General features: G+C 36.9%; 1 protein-coding gene across 1 annotated transcript in view; it reads right to left on the bottom strand.

Moving 5' to 3' along the window:
* Nucleotides 1–21,704, bottom strand: part of KCNQ3 (potassium voltage-gated channel subfamily Q member 3) — a 465,976-nt gene that overhangs the window by 80,993 nt on the left and 363,279 nt on the right. Inside the window, exon 4 of the mRNA XM_056823075.1 lies at nucleotides 7,138–7,310. Within this exon, the coding sequence (XP_056679053.1) occupies nucleotides 7,138–7,310 (173 nt within the window). The remainder of the gene's footprint in view (nucleotides 1–7,137; nucleotides 7,311–21,704) is intronic.

The following is a 21,704-nucleotide window of genomic DNA, read 5'->3' as shown; positions in this document are numbered from 1 at the left end:
CTTAGTAGCAGAAAAGAACCAGACACCCCCTAAAGTGAGCAATTTCTTCCTAGACCCAGACAGAACAGGGTTTTACGCTCATTTACAACATATACTTTTGAAATTAGTCACAGTTCTGTAAATATACTTTTGTTCTCTAAGAGTACTGGATTTTCAAAATGTGTTTCCATCATTGGAAAAGGGTCCCTATGGTGAGATTTCTTTTGCTTCAAAATTTTGCCTGATGGGACTAGCTAAAGCTGGGATTTTTAGAAATGCATCTGGTTGAAAATTAGCTTCAATAGTAGGTTTGCTTTTTGAACACAATGGGGTTGATTTACTAATCGATAGTTTGTCTTCAGAGTCAGTGTGGAAGCTGACACATCTCAGCAAGCCCTCACATTTCTGACATCATCTTTTGAAAACACAAATAATTGATGGGAAATTACTGTCCACAGTTCAATGTTTTCACTTCTCTGTTGCTATAAAAACGACCCATTTAAACATGTCTCTTTCAGAATGTCAGCAGTCTAGGAGAATTTTTAATCATTAGTGAATTGATACTATAGAACCCACAATGACTCCCTTAGTGCTTAGCGCAGTGCCTGGCACATAATAAATATTGGTCGATTGATACTGCTTACAAGGTAAATTCCAGAAGCTTCATCCTAGGATTTAAGACCCTCCATGATTTGGCTTCTGCCTCAGATGCCTTCTTCACTCCTTTTAACATGAAACTTACAAGTGAATCCACTTTAAAAAAATTAATGTTTCTTCAAAATAAATTCTTCCACCACTACCCTTGTCCTCAATGATTTACCTCGTCTTGACTATTCTATTGCCAAATATTATCTGCTACACAATTTGGCTCTTCATTTTATTTTCTTCCATTATTGAAGTGTTTCATGAATTTCTGCTATCTCCTCAATCCAATTTGTTAGTTCCTTGAAATTTAGGTTTTTGTTGTTCATTTGTTTCAGTTGTGTCTGACTCTTTGCCCATTTGGAATTTCCTTGACAAAGACACTGGAATGGTTTGTCATTCCTTTTCCAGCTCCTTTTACAGATGAGGAAAATGAGGCAAAAAAGGTAAAGTGACTTGCCAGAGTCACACAGCTATGAAGTGTCTGAGGCTAGATATAAACTCAAGAAGATAAATCTTATTAACTTCAGACCCAGCACTCAATTCAATGCATCACTTAGATGTCCATTGAAATCAAGGCTTTATATGCCCAACATCTATCATAGTGACTTGCAAGTCAAATACTGATGAAGTGATTCATAATTCTTTTTTCTCTATTCCAAAGATAAATTTTTAATGACCCTTTATTCAGGTCCTATTCTGGAAGTGTATATCTTACTTAAAAGAAGCAGGATGTGTAAAAGTAGTTGACAGAGAATCACCCTATCTATTTAGAGGATATTCTTATGTGAAGAAGTTCAGAAATCATTGCGTTGAGAATCAACAAAGGCAAAATTAGCTAGTACCTGGGTTGGGATTTGAATTCTAATCTTCTCAACTTCAAATCTAATGCACTTTTAAGAGTATTTGAATGTTGGAAGAAGAGTTTGATTCTTCCTGTTTGGTTCGAAGGAGCTAAACCAGGGGCACTGGACAAAAATGACAAGTGTAGATGTAGGTTTTTAAGTTTATGATCGTTCTTTTTGTGTACTCTGTCTCCTCTCCATCAGTTAAGGATTACCCTTTCCCTCATCCTCTGGCTTGCTTAAATGCTTGCATAAATCACACCTTCTGGGAGGTAGGGAATAACAGGCTGCTAGAGGACTGAGATCTCTAGTAAGGCTTACCAAACTCTAAAGTTTTGTGTATATACTCTATAGCAGCTGACTGTTGGTCTACCATCTAAAAACCAGACAGAGAAAAAGGAGTAAGTTTAAATGGAAGGGTAATGATTTCCGATATGTTGAGTTTTCAGGGAAGACTGTATGTAGCATCATATGATTTAATACTAGAAGGCTTCTAATTGAAAACCTGAATTTGACAAATTAAGAATCTGGATCCCAAAAAGGCAACCTGCCCAACTTCACACAAGTATGTGTATATAGACACAGTGCATGTGAGAGCTGGGATCTGAAACCATGTCCTCTGACTTCAATTCTGGTATTCTTTCTCTGACAAGAGTCTGCCTCAGCAGGTTCCAGGTGGAGGCTCTCAGATGGCCCTGTTTTAAATCATAAGGGCTATCCTCTAATGACCAGGGCTGGAAATGTGTGTTTGGAGTTCAGAAGAGTGGCCAGAATAGATGGTAGGGTTCAGGAGCAGGAGGAAGAGGGGTGGCAAGCAGGGTGACTGGTAGGTTCTACCCAGTCCTCCCTGGGTAGAAGGAAGGCATGTCGTATAGATATTGTTAAGAGGTTTGTCAGTGAAGGGAGAGGAATAAAAAGATAGCTGGATGACATAGAGTAATTTTAGCTAACATTTACATCTCTCTTTAATCCTTGCAAAGTGCTTTACATATATTATTCTATTTGATAATCACAAAAATCCTGAGGCAGGCACTATTATATACTTTACACATGTGGAAAAAAGTGAGGCTTTGAGAGTTTAAATAACTGGTCCAGAGTCACACAGCTTGTATATATCTGAGGCAAGATTCAAATTCAGGTCTTTATGATTCCCTAGGAGGGAAAGGGAGAGAGAGGGGGAGAGAGAGAGAGAGAGAGAGAGAGAGAGAGAGAGAGAGAGAGAGAGAGAGAATCAAGGGTACAGGTTGATTGATTAACATTAGCAAGAAATGGGGATATCTATTTGTGACTAGAAGAAAAAAGAACACTGAAGATGACAAACCTAGATACTGTACTTTATCTCTTAAATCCTTCTTGATTAAACTCCTGTGGGGGGGGGGGGAACTAATCTAAATTACTCATGTCGACTTTTTCTTCTCTGATGTGATTCTTAGACTTCTTCAATGGAAGCTTTTCTTTTCACAGTTATCAATACTCTCTTAATTGCCAGATCAAATTGCCTGTTCTCAATCATCTCACCCAGGTGCAAGCCTTCATTGTCTCACACCTGGACTATCACAATGGCGTCCAATTGTTTTCTCTGCCTCAGATCTTAGCCCACCCCAACTTATCCTCTAATCAGTTGCCAGCAGTGATTTTCTTAGGGCAAAAATCTGACAATATCACACTTCCTCTCCTCCTACATTTTTAGACTTCCCCACCCCATCTCATAGAGTGTCCAGTGGCTTTCTTTGTATTACCTCTAGGATCAATTATATAATTTCCGTTTTGCATTTAAAGCGCCTCACAGCCTCTTCCCTACCTCTTCAGACTTTTTATACTTTATTCCATGTACATGGACCCTAAATACTCTATGATCCAGCTACTAGTTATTCCTAATTTACACAAATCCCAAAACCATTTAGCATGGGACTCTTTCCTTATTAATGGAGATCAATGGTGGGGAAAAGCTGGTGAGAGTAAGAGAGAAGAGATGGTAAGGGCTAGGCAATGGGGGTCAAGTGACTTGCCCAGGGTCACACAGCTGGGAAGTGTCTGAGGCCAGATTTGAACCTAGGCTCTAGAGCTATCTCTCAATTCACTGAGCTACCCAGCTGCCCTCTAAATAGAGAAATAGTCACTCTCTGGACTTCTTCAGGCTCTGTAATCCCTTTAGGTATCACTATATGTACATCTCAGGTTGGAAGGGCTAGGTCTAGGAAAGGCCTTCTTCAGAAGTCAAGACATGAGCTGAGATTTGAAGGAATCCAGAGAAAGTTAGATGAGATGTCCAGGGTGCCTCTGTACCTCTAACAGCCTTCCCCGCCTTTGGTAGGACCTATACAACCTTGTGGCACTACAGCATAGGGTTTGTGAAATTAGTGACTTACTTTCCTATTGAGATAAAGTCCTACTGGTTACTCCCTAATTACAAAAACATGGTTGTTGTTCAATCATCTCATTCATGTTTGGCTCTTCATAACCTTGTTTCGGTTTTCTTGGCAAGGATACTAGAGTGATTTGCCATTTCCTTATCCAGCTCATTTTACAAATGAGGAAACTGAGTCAAACAGGGTTAAAGTACTATCCCAGGGTCCCATAGCTAGTATGTGTCTGAGGCAAGATTTGAATTCAGGATGATGAGTCTCTCTGACTGAAGGCCTGACAATCTATCCACTGAGTCACCTAATTGCCCTATAATGCCCTACAAAAACATTAATTCAATGTAATTTAACAAACACTTGTTACTTGACCCCTGCATGCTCAGCACTTTTTAATTTAAATATCTTGTACTTTATTTTGTACCACAATATTTCTAGACCTATTAATTCTATCCCATCCATTCAAAAATGTCAATATAGAGTCATCTTTTTGTTTTCAAAGCCTTCAAACATACAATCACATACAGTGACAAAAACAAATCAGATCTTGCCCTCAGGAATCTTACAAGCTCTTCAAGGGTGGATACATCATGTGTAGGAGGAAGCACAGGATAAGGCAATTTGAGGAAGGAGAGAGTAAACTTTAAGTTGTAATGCTTATGGATTCAATCTGAGGGTGGGGATCCAATTTGCTGTCTTAAAAGTGATTTTCTCTTGTAACTATTTAAAAAATAAATTGTGTTTCCATGCCTTAAATATTTTTCTTTCTACAGATGTAAGGCAATTTGAAATTTTTCTTGGTGTACTTAATCATGTAAGAGTTAAGTCAGCATCACTGGCAAATCTTAAATAGCTTCAGAGCTGATGTCATTGGTTTTTATGTCATGGAAAATTGGAGTCTCACCAGGGTTGCTGATTTTCTGCTTTAAAAGTGGAAATTTATTTTGGTATTTAGGTGAAGTCTGGAGATGAAACTTTCAGCCATCTCTTTTTAGTTGAAGGAAAGGATGAAGGTAGAAGGAGGAACAGACCCAGAAAAAGAAGGTGATGATTGAAAAAAGCCCAAGGAAGTGCTCCATATTTTGTCCCCCTACCTTACCCTTTAAGTTCCAAGATAGCTATTCCTGATATTCCCTTTTTCTCACATGCAGAAAAATCTGTTCCCCCTCTTTCTCACAAATCATCTTTATAATTTATCCTGGTGCCAAAAGAATTGATACAATGGGGAAACCAAATACCTGCAGTTTTCCCCTTTGTTCAGTCATCTTATTGGGATTTATATCCAGGAGAGCAAATATGAAGTGAGAATCACTCAGGTTCACAGTGCAAAATATTTGGTTCAAATCCTGGTTCTACCACATAGTGTCTTTGTGGCCTTGGGCAAGTTGTTTCATCTCAACAGGTGTTAGCTACTCATCTGTAAAATGAGGGAGTTTGGCTGGATGACCTCTAAAGCACTTCCAGCTCCATATCAAGGAGCCTATGATCTGATTATAATGAAAAACTTCATAGAATCACAGAATTTCAGAGTTTAGAAAGTCTGGAGAGGATACCTAATCTAATTTACATGGAGAGTGAGGATGCAGGAGGAGAGGGAAACTTCTCTACAATATACCCCACATTTGCATAAAATGTTTTCCAGCTTTGTGATTTAAAATATTCTATAATGGAGATTCCAGTGTATCCCAAGTCCATCCATTCCATTTTTGGAAAATTATAAATATTAGAAAAGTTTTTTTCCCTGATATCAAATCTAAATATCCTCCTAGTTCTTACTCCTATGACCAAATTGAATGTCTAATCCCTCTACCATTTGATCAATACTTGCATATACTATTTCCCTCTCTAAATCTGGTCTTTAAATAGGCATAGTTCCTCCCACTGATCCTCATTCGGCAAACTGAGTCTACAACCTTGAATAGTCTTTGTCTATTTGGGGATCTTGGACAAGTGGCTTAACCTTTTTTTGTGATTCAGCTTTTTCCTCTATAAAATGAGGCAGGTATAGTCTATGGCATCCTTAGTCTGTTTTAACTCTAAATCTTCACTCTTAATGATCTAAATGCAATAAATAGTAAATACACTTTAGGTACCAAGAAATTTGTTGGGTCCTGAAAAATCAAAAACTTTTGGTTAAGATACTGTCCTGGTCTTCAAGGATCATAGTGAAAATAAGATATAAACACAAGTAACTAACAAGGTACAGTATTAAATGATAAATGCACTAGCTAAGTCAAAACAAAGACCCTTGTCAGGTCTGAGGGAGAACACAGTTAGTGACTGGGAATTAATAAAAATACTAATAATGAAGCTAATAATAGTAACAATACTGACAATAATAGTATTTGATAGATCTATGATGTCATCAATGTTTGTACTTCCTTCACTGGTGTGTAGCCTAAACAATCTGTACCTTCAAAACTTTGGAATTTCTGTCCATGTTTTAACATGAATCCTCAATCAATCAATCAATCAGTAGAGAAACATCTATCCACCTCTTATGTTTAGGGCACCATTGTAGGCAATGGGGATTCCACTAAGATCCATGGTACCCACCCCAGAATTTTTTCCCTGATACACCTAGAGCAGTGTTGGCAAAGTATCAGCACATTTGCCATCCTACAGGAGTTGGGGGAAAGCTGATCTGACCTCTTCCTAGTGCCTGAGGACATTTTTTGCATGCCCAGTCCCTCTTTCCAGATGGCCTAAAAGAGCACTTCCTTTCTTCACTCTCTGGGGTAATGAGGGGGAGATGTATTTGGGAGAGGGGGTTCACAGGCAGCATGAAGTTGCAGTTTGGGCACCCAAGCTCGAAAACATTCACCATTGCTGACCTAGAGTGTTAACAATGGTGTTAATGATCATAATAATAACAGTGATAGAACTCATATCAATTCAGTGGCAAACCATGATTCTAGAGGACTGATTTAAAGAATAATGTCCATCTCCTGACAAGAGTAGTGATGAACTTTAGTGCAGAATAAGACATACTTTGGGGACATGCCTAATGCAGGAATTTATTTTGTTCAACTTAGTATATTTTAGTATATTTAGTATACATCTTTTAAAGTTGTTCAATGTGAGGGAGAGATTAATAAATACTTGGTATTTGGGGAAATGACATTAAAATTAAAAAATGATAAAAAACAATATTCATTAGTATTGTCCAAGAGAAAGTTTGTGTAGGAGACGGCATTAGAATTAGACTTTAAAGGATGAGTAAGATTTCCCTAGGCAAAAGGGAGTAGGGAATATATTTCCCTGGCATAGGGCTAGCAATGATGGGTTGTGAGTGACTTGCCAAGACTTACTTTGCTGTGGGCACAAATTGCAGAACCCAGGAGTTTCCAGGTACCACCCCTTCTGTCCATGCGTAGCATGCGCAAGATCTGTAGGAACCGTAAACTCCGGAGCGAGGTGGCGAGAACATTGCCTTGGTTTCCAACAGCGACCACTGGCACTGAAGCAATCAGCACAAAAATGTCTGGGAAACAGGCAAGGGAGAGAGAGAGAGAGATGGAGAGAAAGAATGGGGAAGCACATTAGGGAAAAATAAACAAGCACCATCCATTTAGATTTATTGAGTTGCTATGTATTTTCCTATTTGTGAATGAGAAGATCAGAAACTACCTGTGTTGGAGGAACTAAAGCAGCTGGTAAAACATAGCTGAGACACGTTCCAAAGATACAGTTTATATTCTGGAAAAAAGATGACTCATCTGGATCATGACATGCTTGTCTGAGATAAAGATGATTATTTATTTGTTTCCTCTGTTCAAAGAATTGAGGAACATTATTAATTGAATGCTAGAGATTAAGCAATTAACAAATTAAAATCTAAATCTAAATCAAAAAGCATTTATGTCAAGCATAGTGGTAGGTATAGGGGATACAAATGTAAATATGAAAAAGTTCCTGCCTTCAAAGAGCTTTCATTCAATTGAAAGATTTAGTTCAAATTCCCTCTCCGACATGTGAGTCTGAGTGAGTCACTTATAATTTTACAGTCTTAGTTTCTTCATCTATAAAATAATTTTGATAAAATCTATAGTTCCTTCCTAACAGGGCGAGGCTCAAAATAAATCATGTGATCATATATTTATAGCTAGAATGGACCTTAGGATATAATATTTGGAAATGATTTGAAATATATGGAAATAATGGAAAATTCTTTGGAAAGTAGGTGGCACAGTAGATATAATGCTAGATCTGGAGTTAGTAAGACCAGAGTTCAAATCTTATCTCAGACACTTAATAACTGATTGATCCTAGGAAAGTCATTTAAATTTTGTCTGCCTTGATTTCCTCATCTTTACAATGGCCACATAATAGTATCTACTTTTCAGAGTTGTTGTGAGGATAAAATGAAATAGTATTTGTAAAATGCCTTATAAATCCTGAAGCTCTATACAAGCAGTAGCTGTTATTATTGCTATTAAAAACTTTCAAATGCTATATAAATGTCAATTATTAATTCTTCACTAAGGGGTGCTGCCTCCCTGGTAATAAACCTCTCTGTGTTTTGTTAGGATAGTCCTCAAGAAGTTGACCATCACTGGGACCAAAATGTAAATCCTTTCAGTATGTTGGGTTATGAATGATATGGCCATGTAAAGAAGCACACGTTTATTGAGGAGGGGCCCTAAGATCACACAGCGACTTATAAGAACAAGCAAAATTGGGAGATAATCTGGGATCTTCTCTTCCTTCCCTTGGTTGGCTCCAGTAAAACTACACAAAGGCAAAACATATATTTCTAGGCCTCCAGGTCTATAGGCAAGGTTTTTGGAAATTGTTACATGAACAAAGCAACCTAGAATCAGAACTTGTCTCAGAGGTCATCTAGCACCAAAATTAAAATTTAATTTTAATCAAATTAAAATAGTCATTAAATGGCACTGGCCACCTGCTGGCTACATAGTGACAGTTTTTTTTGCAATATATTGTTAGCTATAATTTATTATATTTTCATTTGTTTTGTTTTTTAAATTTAAACCTAAATAAAAATATTTGCCAATTATTTTTTAATCTGGTTAAAGTCATATTGGAGAGTGTTGTGGGCTGGCACGGACTTCACCTCTGATCTAGCTCAATTCTAACTGAATAAGAACAGCCTATATGATATCACTGTGAGGGTGGAGAAGTGATTAGCCTATCACCACAAAGTTAATAAATATACGAGAGGTAATATGAACCTGTGTTCCAACACTAAGTTCATGACCCTTTCTTCCTATCAAATGGAATCACCATTGGGATGAAGGAACTCAGCCCCTCACACTTAACTCCCAATAGAGCATCATCTTTAACCCTTTCATTTTCCACCTTGTCACTCTATACACCCATTTGCTACTATCATTGCCTCTGAAAAGTGTGTTCATGGATTTCCCTCTTTTATTCACCATCTTTTGATTTCACAGACTTTCTCTTCTTTGGCCACCATTCCCTTATATGCATTGTTGCCTCTATCAGAATGTAAGCTCCTTGAGAGTGGCATTTGTCTCATTTGTGTATTTGAATCTACTACACTTAACTTAGTACTTTGCATGGAGTGAAGACAACAAATGCTTTACATTCATCTAATCCCTCATATTACTCTGCCTCAATATTTCAAGGGAACCTGGAATGTAAGATCCATAAAACAAAGTAAAGTGAATATGGTCGAAGAGGAGATGGAAAATATGAACATTGACGTCTCGGGTGTTAGTGGACTTAAATGGATGGGAATGGGTGAATTTACTTGAGGTGATTATTACATATGCTCCTGTGAGCAAGAATCCCCTAGAAGAAATGGAGTAGCCTTCATAGTCATTAAAAGGATAAGAAAAGCAGGTATATCTAAAAATATGGAATAATATCTATTCAGATTCAAGGGAAATTGTTCAGCATTACAATAATACAACTCTGTGCTCCAACCACTGATGCTATAGAGGCAAAAATTGTTCAGTTCTATGAAGACCCACAGCACCTTCCATCTTCAATAAATAACACCAACAAAAGAGGTCACATTCATCCTAGGGGACTGGAATGCTAAAGTGGGAAATCAGAAGATAATTGGAGTAACAGACAAGTTTGGTCTTGTAGTACAAAATGAAGCAGGGCAGAGACTAATAGAGTTTTGTCAAGAGAACTCCCTGGTTATGGCAAACACTCCTGCAACAACCCAAAAGCAAACTCTACACATTGACATCACAAGATAGTCCATATCAAAATTACCAAATGGTCAATATCAAAATCCGATTGATTGTTTGCTTTGCAAACAGAGGTAAAGAAGCTCCATAAAGTCAGCTAAAATGACCTGGAGTGGCTGACTGGGGCTCAGATGATGAACTTCTTATTGCAAAATTTGAGATTAAGAAAAGGTGACAAGAATATACAGAGGATTTATACTAGAAACATCTTGGCATCACTGGTAACCACAATGGTGTGGTTACAGATCTAGAGTTATACATTCTGGAGAATGAAGCCAAGTGGGACTTAGAAAGCACTGCTAACAATAAGGGTAGGCGAACTGATGGGATTTCAGCTGAGTTATTAAAAATCCTAAAAGATGTGAAAGTGCTCTACTCAATACATTAGCAAATTCGGAAAACTCAAGTAGACAATGGATTGGAAAAGATCAGTTTACATCTCAGTCCTAAAGAAGGGCAATGCCAAAGAATATTAAAATTACTGAACAGTTGTGCTTGTCAGACCTGCCAGCAAGGTTATGCCTGAGATTATGCAAGCTAAGCTTCAGAAATATGTGAACCAAGAATTACCAGAAGTGCAGGCTGGTTTTTGAAGAGACAGAGGAACTAGTGACCAAACTGCCAATGTTCACTGGATTATAGAGAAAGGGTGTTTCAAAGAAAAAAAATAAACATAACCTATTTCTGCTTCATTAACTACATTAAAGCCTTTGACTGTATGGATTACAACAAAATGTGGCACGTCCTCAAAGAGATGGAAGTACAAGATCAACTTACTTTTCTCCTGAGGATCATTAAACAACAATTAGAACCGAACATGGAATAAATGATTAGTTTAAGACTGGGAATACAACATGTAATGTCACCTTATTTACTTAACTTATATGCAGACTATATCATGCTAAATGCCAGGATGGATTATACAAATGATGGAATTAAGTTTGCCAGGAGAAATATCTACAATCTTAGAGATGCAGATAATACTACTCTGGTGGCAGAAAGTGAAGAATTAAAGTCTCTTGATGAGGGTGAAAAAGGAGAATGTAAAATTTGGCTTCAAGCTTAATATTAAAAAATGAAGATCAAGGCAACTGTTCTCATCACTTCTTGGCAAAGAGGGAAGAGAAATGGAAGCAGTGTCAGATTTTATATTCTTGGGTTCCAAGATTCCTGCAGATGGTGACTGCATCCATGAAATTAAAGGGCTCTTGTTCCTTGGAAGGAAAGCTATGGCAAATCTGGACAACATACAAAAAAAGCAGAGACACCACCTTACTGACAACAGTCTTTTTAGTGAAAGCTATACTTTTTCTTATAGTGATGTGTAGTTGTGAGAGTTGGATTATAAGGGAAGCTTAGTGCCACAGAATTGATGCTTTTGAATTGTGGTGCAGGAGAAGACTTGAGAGTCCCTTGTATAGCAAAGAGATCAAATTAGTCAATACGTAAAGAAATTAACTCTGACGATTCATTGGAAAGACAAATTCTGAGGCTGAGACTTCACTTTGGCCACATAACCAGAGGACAGGATTCATTGGAAAAGTCCTTGATGTTGGGAGAGATTGAAGACAAAAGGAGAAGTAAATAGAAAGAGGATGAGATGGATAGATATTGTCATGGAAGAAATGAACATGAGCTTGGACAGATTTTAGGAGATAAGAAGAGACTAGTGTATTATTGTCCATTGGGTCATGAAGAGTTGGACAAGACACAATGAATGAACAACAGCACAAAATCTATTAAAAGAACTAGGGATGATTAGCCTAATGCAAAGTAGATTAGGAGAAACAGGAAAGTTTTTTTTTTTTTTAAGAGATATCATGTGGAAGAGAAATTAGACAAATTAGAAAGATACACTGGGACCAACAAGTACTAAGTGGAAGAGATTGAGACTGACTGTAATTCTAAATGATTAACAGTGTTCACAGTGGGACCAAGACATTTTCCCAGGGGAAAAAAACTTGGGAAAGTGATAGATTTTTAAAAAAATCATTTAAATTTCAACTATTAAAGAGAAAGTGAGAATCAGGCTGACATTATATATAGAAAAAGTAGGTCATCACTCATAGTGGGTGAGGAGATGAGATTTTGAAGCACTGAGACATCTGCTTCTTCCCCAAACTACCAGTTATTATGGATAATGTAAAGTGCCTCTGATAAGTTGTACTAGATGATTTTTAAATCTCTTCTTACTCTAAGAGTCTATTAATATCCACATCCCACCTCCCATGCCTGAAATTTCATCATTAGAGATTCATTCTGTTAGGTGAAGACATAATTATGTCCAGCTACTTTCAAAATTTCAACATTCCTTTATGGAGTAATACATTATTACAATTTATTCTCAACTAATATCATCTTAATGTAAATTGGCTTATCAGATAGTTTCTCCCAAAGCACTGAGCAGTGAATGGGGAAGGAGAGAGAACAAATAATTAATTTGGAGGATGTGGTATTCATTGCCATTGATTATATAAGCATGTTTGCAGCTGGGGTGCATGTATAAAATACTGGATCTGGAGTCAGGGAGACCTGAGCTCATATCTGGCCTCAGATACATACTAACTGTATGACTCTAGACAAGTCACTTAATCTCTGCCTGCCTCAGTTTCTACATCTATAATGTTGGGATTATAATAGCACCTACCTCCCAGGATTGTTAAAAGAATTAAATGAGGGGGCAGCTGGGTAGCTCAGTGGATTGAGAGCCAGGCCTAGAGATGGGAGGTCCTAGGTTCAAATCCGGCCTCAGCCACTTCCTAGCTGTGTGACCCTGGGCAAGTCACTTGACCCCCATTGCCTACCCTTACCACTCTTCTGCCTTGGAGCCAATACACAGTATTGACTCCAAGACGGAAGGTAAGGGTTTAAAAAAAAAAAAGAATTAAATGAGACAATATTTATAATGTGCTTTGCAAGTCCACAAAATATTAGCTATCATTATGGTGATCATTTCTGCAATAGATGCAACACACATGGATATATCGATCTATCTATATACATATCTATATATGCATGCATACACATACATACATGCTTTTCTTTTTTCCCTTTCTCCCCTGATAAAATATAAGTTTCTTGAATTTGGGGCTGATTTTTTTCCTTTGGCTTTTGATACTCAATGTCTGGTACATAGTAGGATTTTATTGACTTTTCCTAAGTGATTGACAGATAATAATGTGGACAATGGCTGGGTAGCCATGAAATATTCTGTTTATGCATTGTATTGTCATTTGTTGTACATGAAAGAAAATCCCAGTGAACTATCCCTGGTGACTGGAAGCGTGTCCTTGGTCCATAGGGAAAACAATTGTTCTCTTCAGTCTTGGATTGTATCCTCTGATGACAAAAAAATATTGAAAAGGCTTCAAGGAAGGTAGGTTAGGCTGATTCACAGCAAAATGATTGTTCATTAGATTCAATAAAGAGATGGGTCAAGGACTCTGACAAATATTTGAAAGATAAGAACCCTTTTGGTTGAAAGAGAGTTGAGGGTCATACTGACATAGGGAAGGTGGGAGTCGTTCAGACAACAACTTGAATAACCAGACCAGAGGTGCTATGAGATCTATGAAAGAATTTGGTGCCATTGGGATCTATGGTAATCAAAATGTCTCTCTCTCTCTCTCTCTCTCTCTCTCTCTCTCTCTCTCTCTGGAGAAGGTACAGAAATTCTATTGGTAACTGAGTTATTTAACTTGGACCAAACTGAACATTTGGAAGTATTACATTAGGAGCAGACTTCCATTAGTAGGACCATGTTTTGAAGTGAGTTAAACTAAATCATTGACCAGAAAAATATGTTGTTCCCTGGAAAAGTAGAAATCAGAACTGAGCTTTCCTCTGAAGGTCAGTCAGCTCAGAATAGTTAAAATCCATGAGAAAATAATGCCCTTAGTGCCAGCAGCTGGGATAAGATATACAAGGAATGCCCTGTACCCCTGACCAATATAGCTTCTAGACAATAAGGCTGCTTGCTCCATTGAGGTTATATCTCATAATGAACATTATTTGCTTTGTATGTTGCACCCTATAAAACTGCATTGTAATTTCAGTCTGGTGCAACTTTCACTAGGAAGGTTGCCCTGGCCAGTTAGGTATGCATTATTAATCAATAAATTAATAAATTGGTTCCATTAATTGAACTTCTGGGTGTCTGGACTCACTTTATGAAGTGCACCACTTCAGTTTGATTAGCTGGACCTAAATGGAAAACAAAATTCTCATTCAAAATTAGATCTAATTGACTTTCCCAACAACTCTATGAAAAAAAGTAATACAAGTTTCATTGTTAAGATAAGGAAATTGAGACTGGGAGAAATTGTGTAAATTTCTGAGCCAGCTTTTACACCCAGGTATTCAGCCTCCAAGTTTATTGTGCTTTCCACATTGGGATGGGAAACAAATGAAGCAACCAAAACACCAAGGGCCAGTTTCTTCTTTCCAAAATTAAACAAAAAATAACAAACATATGCTTGTGAATGTACACAAATTCACAAAGATTTCATATTGATTTCAGTTCTTTTGGCTTTTAAAATTTATTCCTTTTTACTATTTTTGTAAAACAATTTAGAGAAACTACTGATTTATTTTGTATTGCAAATGTGATTATAAACTGAAATTAAAATTCCACCTAAGTGATGATCTCTAACAATTCACTGGAGTAAAATTCCTACAATGAACTACTTTATAGAACATCTCTAGCTGTCAAGAGAATTGGAAGCAAAGGGCAATGACATAGACAAGAAAATGTAAGTAAGGTAGGATTTTCTCATTAGAGTTAAGGGTTTTTTGTAAACATACTACTAAAAAGGAGCTGATGAAATCTCAAGTTCTTACTGAGATAAAGATACTTAATGAATTGGCACTATTTAATGGTTGTATATTAAAATGGAAATGAAGTCGATTTTTTTAAAGACTCAGATTATTTATTTTGAGATATTTATAAAATTAAGATATGACTTCTTCTAAGATATGATATGCACCAAGCCTCTTGAATGGCATTTTAGGCAAGTTTTTACTTTAAGAGCAAGTCTGAATATGTCATCCTCCCTTCCCACTTTCTATTCAATAAACTATGATGGCTCCCTATTACCTCCAGGATCAAATATTCCTTGTTTGGCGTTAAAGGGCCTTTAAAAACTGGTCTTTCTTACCTTTTCCAGACTAGTTTATACTTAACTCACCTTTACATATTCTTCAATTTAGTCTTTGCTAGATGAGTAACCCTTGTTGCTTCTCTTTGTTGCTTTGTAAACAAGACATTCCTTGCATTTTCTCTGGCCTCATATCTGAAATGCCTCCTCTCCTCATCTCAATCTCCTAGATTTCCTGGCTTCTTTTAATTTTTTTTTAAATTTCCATATTATTCATTTTGGTAAGTGAATAATCTTATAAGACCAAAACCCCAAAACATATACCCAAATTAACAAGTGATAAATCATATGTTTTCATCTGCTTTTCTACTCCAACAGTTCTTTCTCTGAAAGTGAATAGCCTTCTTTTTCATAAGTCCTCAGAATTGTCCTGGATCACTGTATTATTGTTAGCACTGTGTAGACTAGCAAAGTCTAGCATATGTGATAGTCCCACAATGTTGCAATTAATGTGTTCATTGTTCTCCTGGTTCTGTTTATTTCACTCTGCATCAGTTCACATATATCTTTCTGAAATCAACCTGTTTATCATTCCTTATAGCACAATAGTATTCCATCACAATCTTATATCACAATTTGATCAGCCATTTTCCAATTAAGGGACATCCCTTTAGTTTCTAATTCTTTGCCACTACAAAAAGATCAGCTATATATATATATATATATATATATATATATATATTTGTACAAAAAGTCCTTTCCCATTTTAAAAATATCATTGGGATACAGACCCAGTAGTGGTATTACTGAATCAAAAAGTATTCATTCTTTTATATCCCATTGGGTATAACTCCAAATTGTTCTCCAAAATGGTTGAATCAGTTTGCAATTCCACCAACAATGCATCAGTGTATCGATTTTGCCACATTCCCTCTCATATTTATCATTTTCTTTTACTGTCATATAGACCAATCTGATGGGTGTGAGGTGGTACCTCAGAGTTGTTTTAATTTGCATTTCTCTAATCAAGAGAGATTTAGAACATTTTTTCATATGATTATGGATAGCTTTGATTTCTTCATCTGAAAACTAACTCTTCATATCCTTTGACCATTTATCATTTGGGGAATGACTTGGATTCTTACCAGTTTGTCTTAGTTCTTTATATACTTGAGAAATGAGATATTTATCAGAGAAATTTGTCATAAAAAATTTCCCTCAGTTTGTTGTTTCCCTTCTAATCTGGTTTCTTTGGTTTTCTTTGTACAGAAACTTTTTTATTTAATCCAATCAAAATTATTCATTTTTCATCATGTAATGCTCTCTATCTCGTTTGGTCATAAATTCTTCCCTTCTCCATAGATCTGAAAGGTGAACTATATTATCTTCCCACAATTTACTTATAATATCACTCTTTATGTTTGAATCATATACCAATTTTGGCCACATCTTGGTATAAGCTGTGAGATATTGATCTAAACCTAATTTCTCTGGCTTCTTTTTAAATCTGAGCTAAAGTTCTACCTTCTGCTAAAGGCCCTCACCAGTTAATCTTAATTCCTACTCTCTAGGATTAATTAAGGTTACTCAGCTAGCAAGCCTCTGAGACTAGATTTGAATTCAGGTCTTTCTGACTTTGTGCCTAGTGCTCTACCCACTACCCCACTTAGCTACCCCACTTAATGTTCTGTGGACTCTATCAACTTTCTAAGACTCTAAGTTGCCAAATACTAGCAGCTCTGCATTGGCAGAAGGAGTTTCCATACCTAAAATTCACTATATCAGTATACCAATATCATATGATTATATGTTAAGATCACAAATAATAATAATTAAAAATAATAGCATTTATTTACACTTGTTATGTATCCAATACTATGCTAAGTACTTTATAAACCTTATCTTATTTGATCTTCACAACAGCTCTGTAAGGTGGATGCTATTATGGTCCCCATCCCTGAAACAGAGAGAGATTAAGTGACTTGCCCAGGGTCATATAGCTAGAAAGTATTTGAGGCCATATTTGTATTGAAGTTGTTCTGATTCTAGAACCACTACTCTATCCACTGAACCATTTACCTGCCTTTAAAACAGGGACTCTGAAAGCATCAATAAAGTTGAATTGGACTAGGAATTTGTACTAAGCCATTCCTTCCATGAGCCATCCAATGAGTGATTAAATGGCTACATTATAGTTTTGCTGCCTTTGGCTTGTTTCCATTTTGGGGTTTTCTTGGCAAAGATCCTGGAGCACTTTGCCATTTCCTTCTCCAGCTCATTTTAGAGATGAGGAACTGAGGCAGAATTAAGTGAACCTACCCAAGATCACAGAGCTACTAAGTGTCTGAGTTTGGATTTGAATTCATAAGATAAGTGTTTCCTGCTTTGCAGCCCAAGGCTCTATCCACCAAGCCACCTGGCTTTCCAGTCTACATTATATTCCATATCCAAATTATTCTATAGTTTCTAAAAGCCTCCCCTCTGGAAAGGGCTCAGAGAACACGAAAATGTGCTACATTATTCTTAGCTCTGAATCTAACCTCACTGTATGGCAACTGCTCTAGTTGGGACCACCCTAGTATGAGTCTGCTGTAATGTGGCCAAATGATTCCTTAATGATATTAAAGAACAACTAATTTGAACTCTCAGAGGGTAGTTTATGGATTAGGAGAATCTGGCTAAGACAGTACCTCCTAACAACTGTATGTTCATTAGAGGATATCAGAACACTGAACTTGGAAGAGACTTTAGCCAGCACTTAATCCAACCTCATTACCTTATAGATGAGGAAGGTGAGGCTCAAAGAGGGGAAATAGCAAACAAGACTTAGAGAGCTCCACAAAATGTATAATTCAACAATAGATCCCTCTAGATGATTCTTTGCACGATATAAGACCTGGTGATAAAGTGTATGTGAAAAACTTTAACAGAAAATCAGCTACTCAAGAGAAATGGGTCGCCACGTCCCTAGGAAGTTCTGCTCACAACTCCATCATCTATAAAAGTCATAGGGAAAGATGCATGGATACACTATTCCAATGTGAAAATCCATAAAGCTCACAGAGATAGGGAAGATCTAAGTGAAACTAGATATGAGAATGATGAGATAGATGAAAATGAGGAAAGAAATCAGACAGAACCAGAATTAGGAGATAGGCAAATAGAAGTTCCTGAGAATCTAGAAGACAAAGATGAAAGCTAAGAAACAACAGGCAAGAATAGACAACTGGCAAGTGTATACAACAGTCAGACATCCCAAGAGGGAATGTTTCCAGTGGAATAGATACCAGCCCAGAGGAAAAGCTTCAAGGAAAGCTGCACGAACAGAAAGGAAACAAAGACTTTGGAGCTGCAAGGTCAGCAAAGACAATAAAACATCACAGATGGTGGAAAAATTTGTACATAAGAAGTGGACAGATGATAAACAAGTCATATGTAAGATAGTGAACCGTGAACATAAATAAACACACATTCATGTGTTAAGGCATGTTATATGCCATAACTGTAAAGACAGAAGAGATTTCTATCAGTCAAAATGAGAAGTGGATTTCTGAAGCATAAAAGTATCACATCCAACACAGTACATAAAATAGACTACATAATCACACAATGTATACTTTTTGCTGGTCCCATGTAGATAAATGGGAGTCTTTTTGATGGAAACTATAATATGAATATATAAATGGGTAGTTTTAGATTCATAAGGCATTAATTGAATAGAAAGATCTATGGATATTTTATTTGATTAATAACAGAACATAGTTAGAATGGAAAAACAATGAGAGTAAGATGTACTTTGTAGATACATGTACATAAACTTGTATATATGTATATATACTTGTAACATAGGTAATATTAAAGGTAAAATTTAGGGTTGAGACTGAATGTATTATTTAATGGTCCTGCCAGGGATTTAAATTCTACATCCCAATGAAATACTCAAGTAAGAATAGGGTTTATGGTGGTTTATTTACTATAGAAGGAAGAAATTAAGAATGAGGGAGAAAGAGGGAAAAAGGTAGAAGATCTGCTCTGGCTGGCTTAAGCCAGGGGAAGTTCAGAGTCCTCAGCCAAGGGGCCTTCCCAGAAGATTAAATCTAGCTTGGCTTCCAGCCACAAGGCTGCCTTCAAGATGAGTGGCCTCCTTGGAGGCTGGTGTCTTCAGAAAGCCTGGAAAAGAGGATTCGGTCTTAACACAACATGGTCATTCAGGGAAGCAGTCCCACCTAGACCCACGCTTCAAAGCTCCTCCAAGTCAAATTCCACTGCCAAAGCCACAAAGGATGCCAAAAGCCCCTCTCACAGGAAGTGATGCGAAATATAAAGGCAGTTATTTACATCACTTCCTGTGTATCACATGTACCAATGGTCGCTTAAATTTGGCTTAGGACAGTCAGTTGTTTCTGTCACTTGCTAGCACACACAGGTCACAGACTATCCTCCCTTACAGTTAATCCTTAAGTGGGGCTGTATACATTCCTAGTTGCTAGAATTCTAAAGACTAAGCAGGGTGGAGTAAAACTAAAATTCATAATAAGTATGTAAATAATTCTTGTAAGTATGTATCATATTTGTAGAAAGATAATATACAAAATAGGATAAGGAAGCTGGTGATGAAGTTAATTTAATAAGATAAAATATAGGGTTAAGAATTAGTATAGACCCTAAGATAAAGCTATTTGAACTGTCAGAGTAGAAGTTTAAACTGCAGAAGATTTTTTCCTTAATAAAGTTTCTTGTAAAAGCATTGACTACAATTGTGTTCAGTGGAAAATCTTGATGTTTAAAGGTTGTTCTCACATATTAGTAATCATAGATAGAAAGTTTGTGTATTAGATTAGTATTATAGGAATAGTTGACAATTGATTTAGAAAGAGTTAGTTTAGTTTTCTAGGGTTCTAGAAGTTACAATATATAATATTGTTAGAATTTGTTGTGTTGAAACTTTGTAACCATTTTTGGTAAATCCTACCCTTACCCTATGTCTTTCCTGAGTGTGTTCTAGATTAGGAATAGTTAAATAGCAAATTAGTCAATAGAATAGATTAAGATTTAAAGATAAGTATTAAGATTCATGAAATTAAACTCAAGAGAGTTCAAATTCATGAAAGGGGACAACCTGTGAGGATAGATTTGGGGAAAGAAAAAAGGGTGACAGAGTAAGCATGTAGAAGTGAAGGGAATGCTGGAATCTGAGGGTCAGAATCTCGGGAGTTGGATCCTGACTCTGGTATTGAGAGCATCTCCAGGGCCCAACTCTGGGACTTCTGGTTTGTTCCAGTGAAGCAACCATCAATCAAGATGACGATATTGCTCAAACCTGTGACGCTGCTGCCACTCTGAAGAAATTGAAAACCAAGAAAAGGGTTGGTCAGAACTGCTTAATTTTTCCTTGAAGAGGCTCTGACCTCAGCAGGGTAGATTTGGCCACACCCTGCATCTGACTTCTCCTTTACTCTGATTCTAATCTAGACTGTTTCTTTAAAGAGTTTAGCCTAGGAATTAAATCAGAGAGCAGGGTGGGGGGACATTAAGATCAGAGAGAGTAGACAGTGTAGCCTTGGCTCAGCTGAGGATCGAAGAGACCCTGCGAAGGGTCAGATTTGGGGGAAAAGGTAGATTTTATTAGTGGATAGGGAATATACCTTGGCCCATCTTCCTAACCCTTTCCTTGATTACAACATTAAATAAAACTTGTAACCTGAAGACATTGCAGTCAGATTTGATTACATTCTGGCTTGAGTCAGAGAGAGAAGCCATTTTGCTCTGTCGCTGAAGAAAACACCTTCCCAGAGTAGGTTAAGTAAAACCCTAGTCAACTGCTATATACCATCTTTGGAGGTATTTGACTCCCCTCTTTCACCCAAGATCACATGATGGGTCAGTAACCAAGTTAGGATTGGAGCTTAAAGTATACAAATGCAATCAGTGGCCATGTTGCTTTCTCAACTAGACTGGAAGATCATTAAAAAGCATGGATTACATGTCACACCAATCAAACTACTACTATATATCTAGAACTGTACTAGGCATTGTCAGCTCCTGTACAGTTTCAGTTTTGTCCTTATATCCCCATTTTCTTTCATACTGTATTACACTCAGTTGATACTTAGTAGATGATTGTTGATTGATTAACTCTTCCCTCTAAATATAAGATATGGTGTCTCCCTTCAAGGATGTGGGCAGATGAATACTTTGAGAAATGATATTTTACTGTCCCTAGTAGACCTAAACAAAGTGCTGGGCACTGGGAACAAACAATATGTGTTGGATAACTTGCTTACTTTTATCCTGAAAAACACTAAATAAACTTACTTATTAAATAATTACAATTATCAAATCTGGGATCAAATTTCTTTAGATCTTCTATAAGAGGCCTATGAAAATTTAAATGACCATATCTCCCAAGGTTAGGATCATTCACTAATTTATTAATTTAGTGACTATTTTGAGTATCTACTATGGGTCCAATGCAATTCTAGAACATAAAGAAGCATTTAGTAAATTTATGTACAAAGCCCTGTGCTAGGTAGGTAGAGAGATAAATAGAGACCAATTCCTAACCTCAAGGGAGATACTCTGGAGATGAGACCC

Source organism: Monodelphis domestica, chromosome 3 (genome assembly GCF_027887165.1).
Source record: "Monodelphis domestica isolate mMonDom1 chromosome 3, mMonDom1.pri, whole genome shotgun sequence".
In the NCBI taxonomy this organism is placed as follows: domain Eukaryota; kingdom Metazoa; phylum Chordata; class Mammalia; order Didelphimorphia; family Didelphidae; genus Monodelphis; species Monodelphis domestica.
This window is presented reverse-complemented; position numbering and strand designations above follow the sequence as displayed.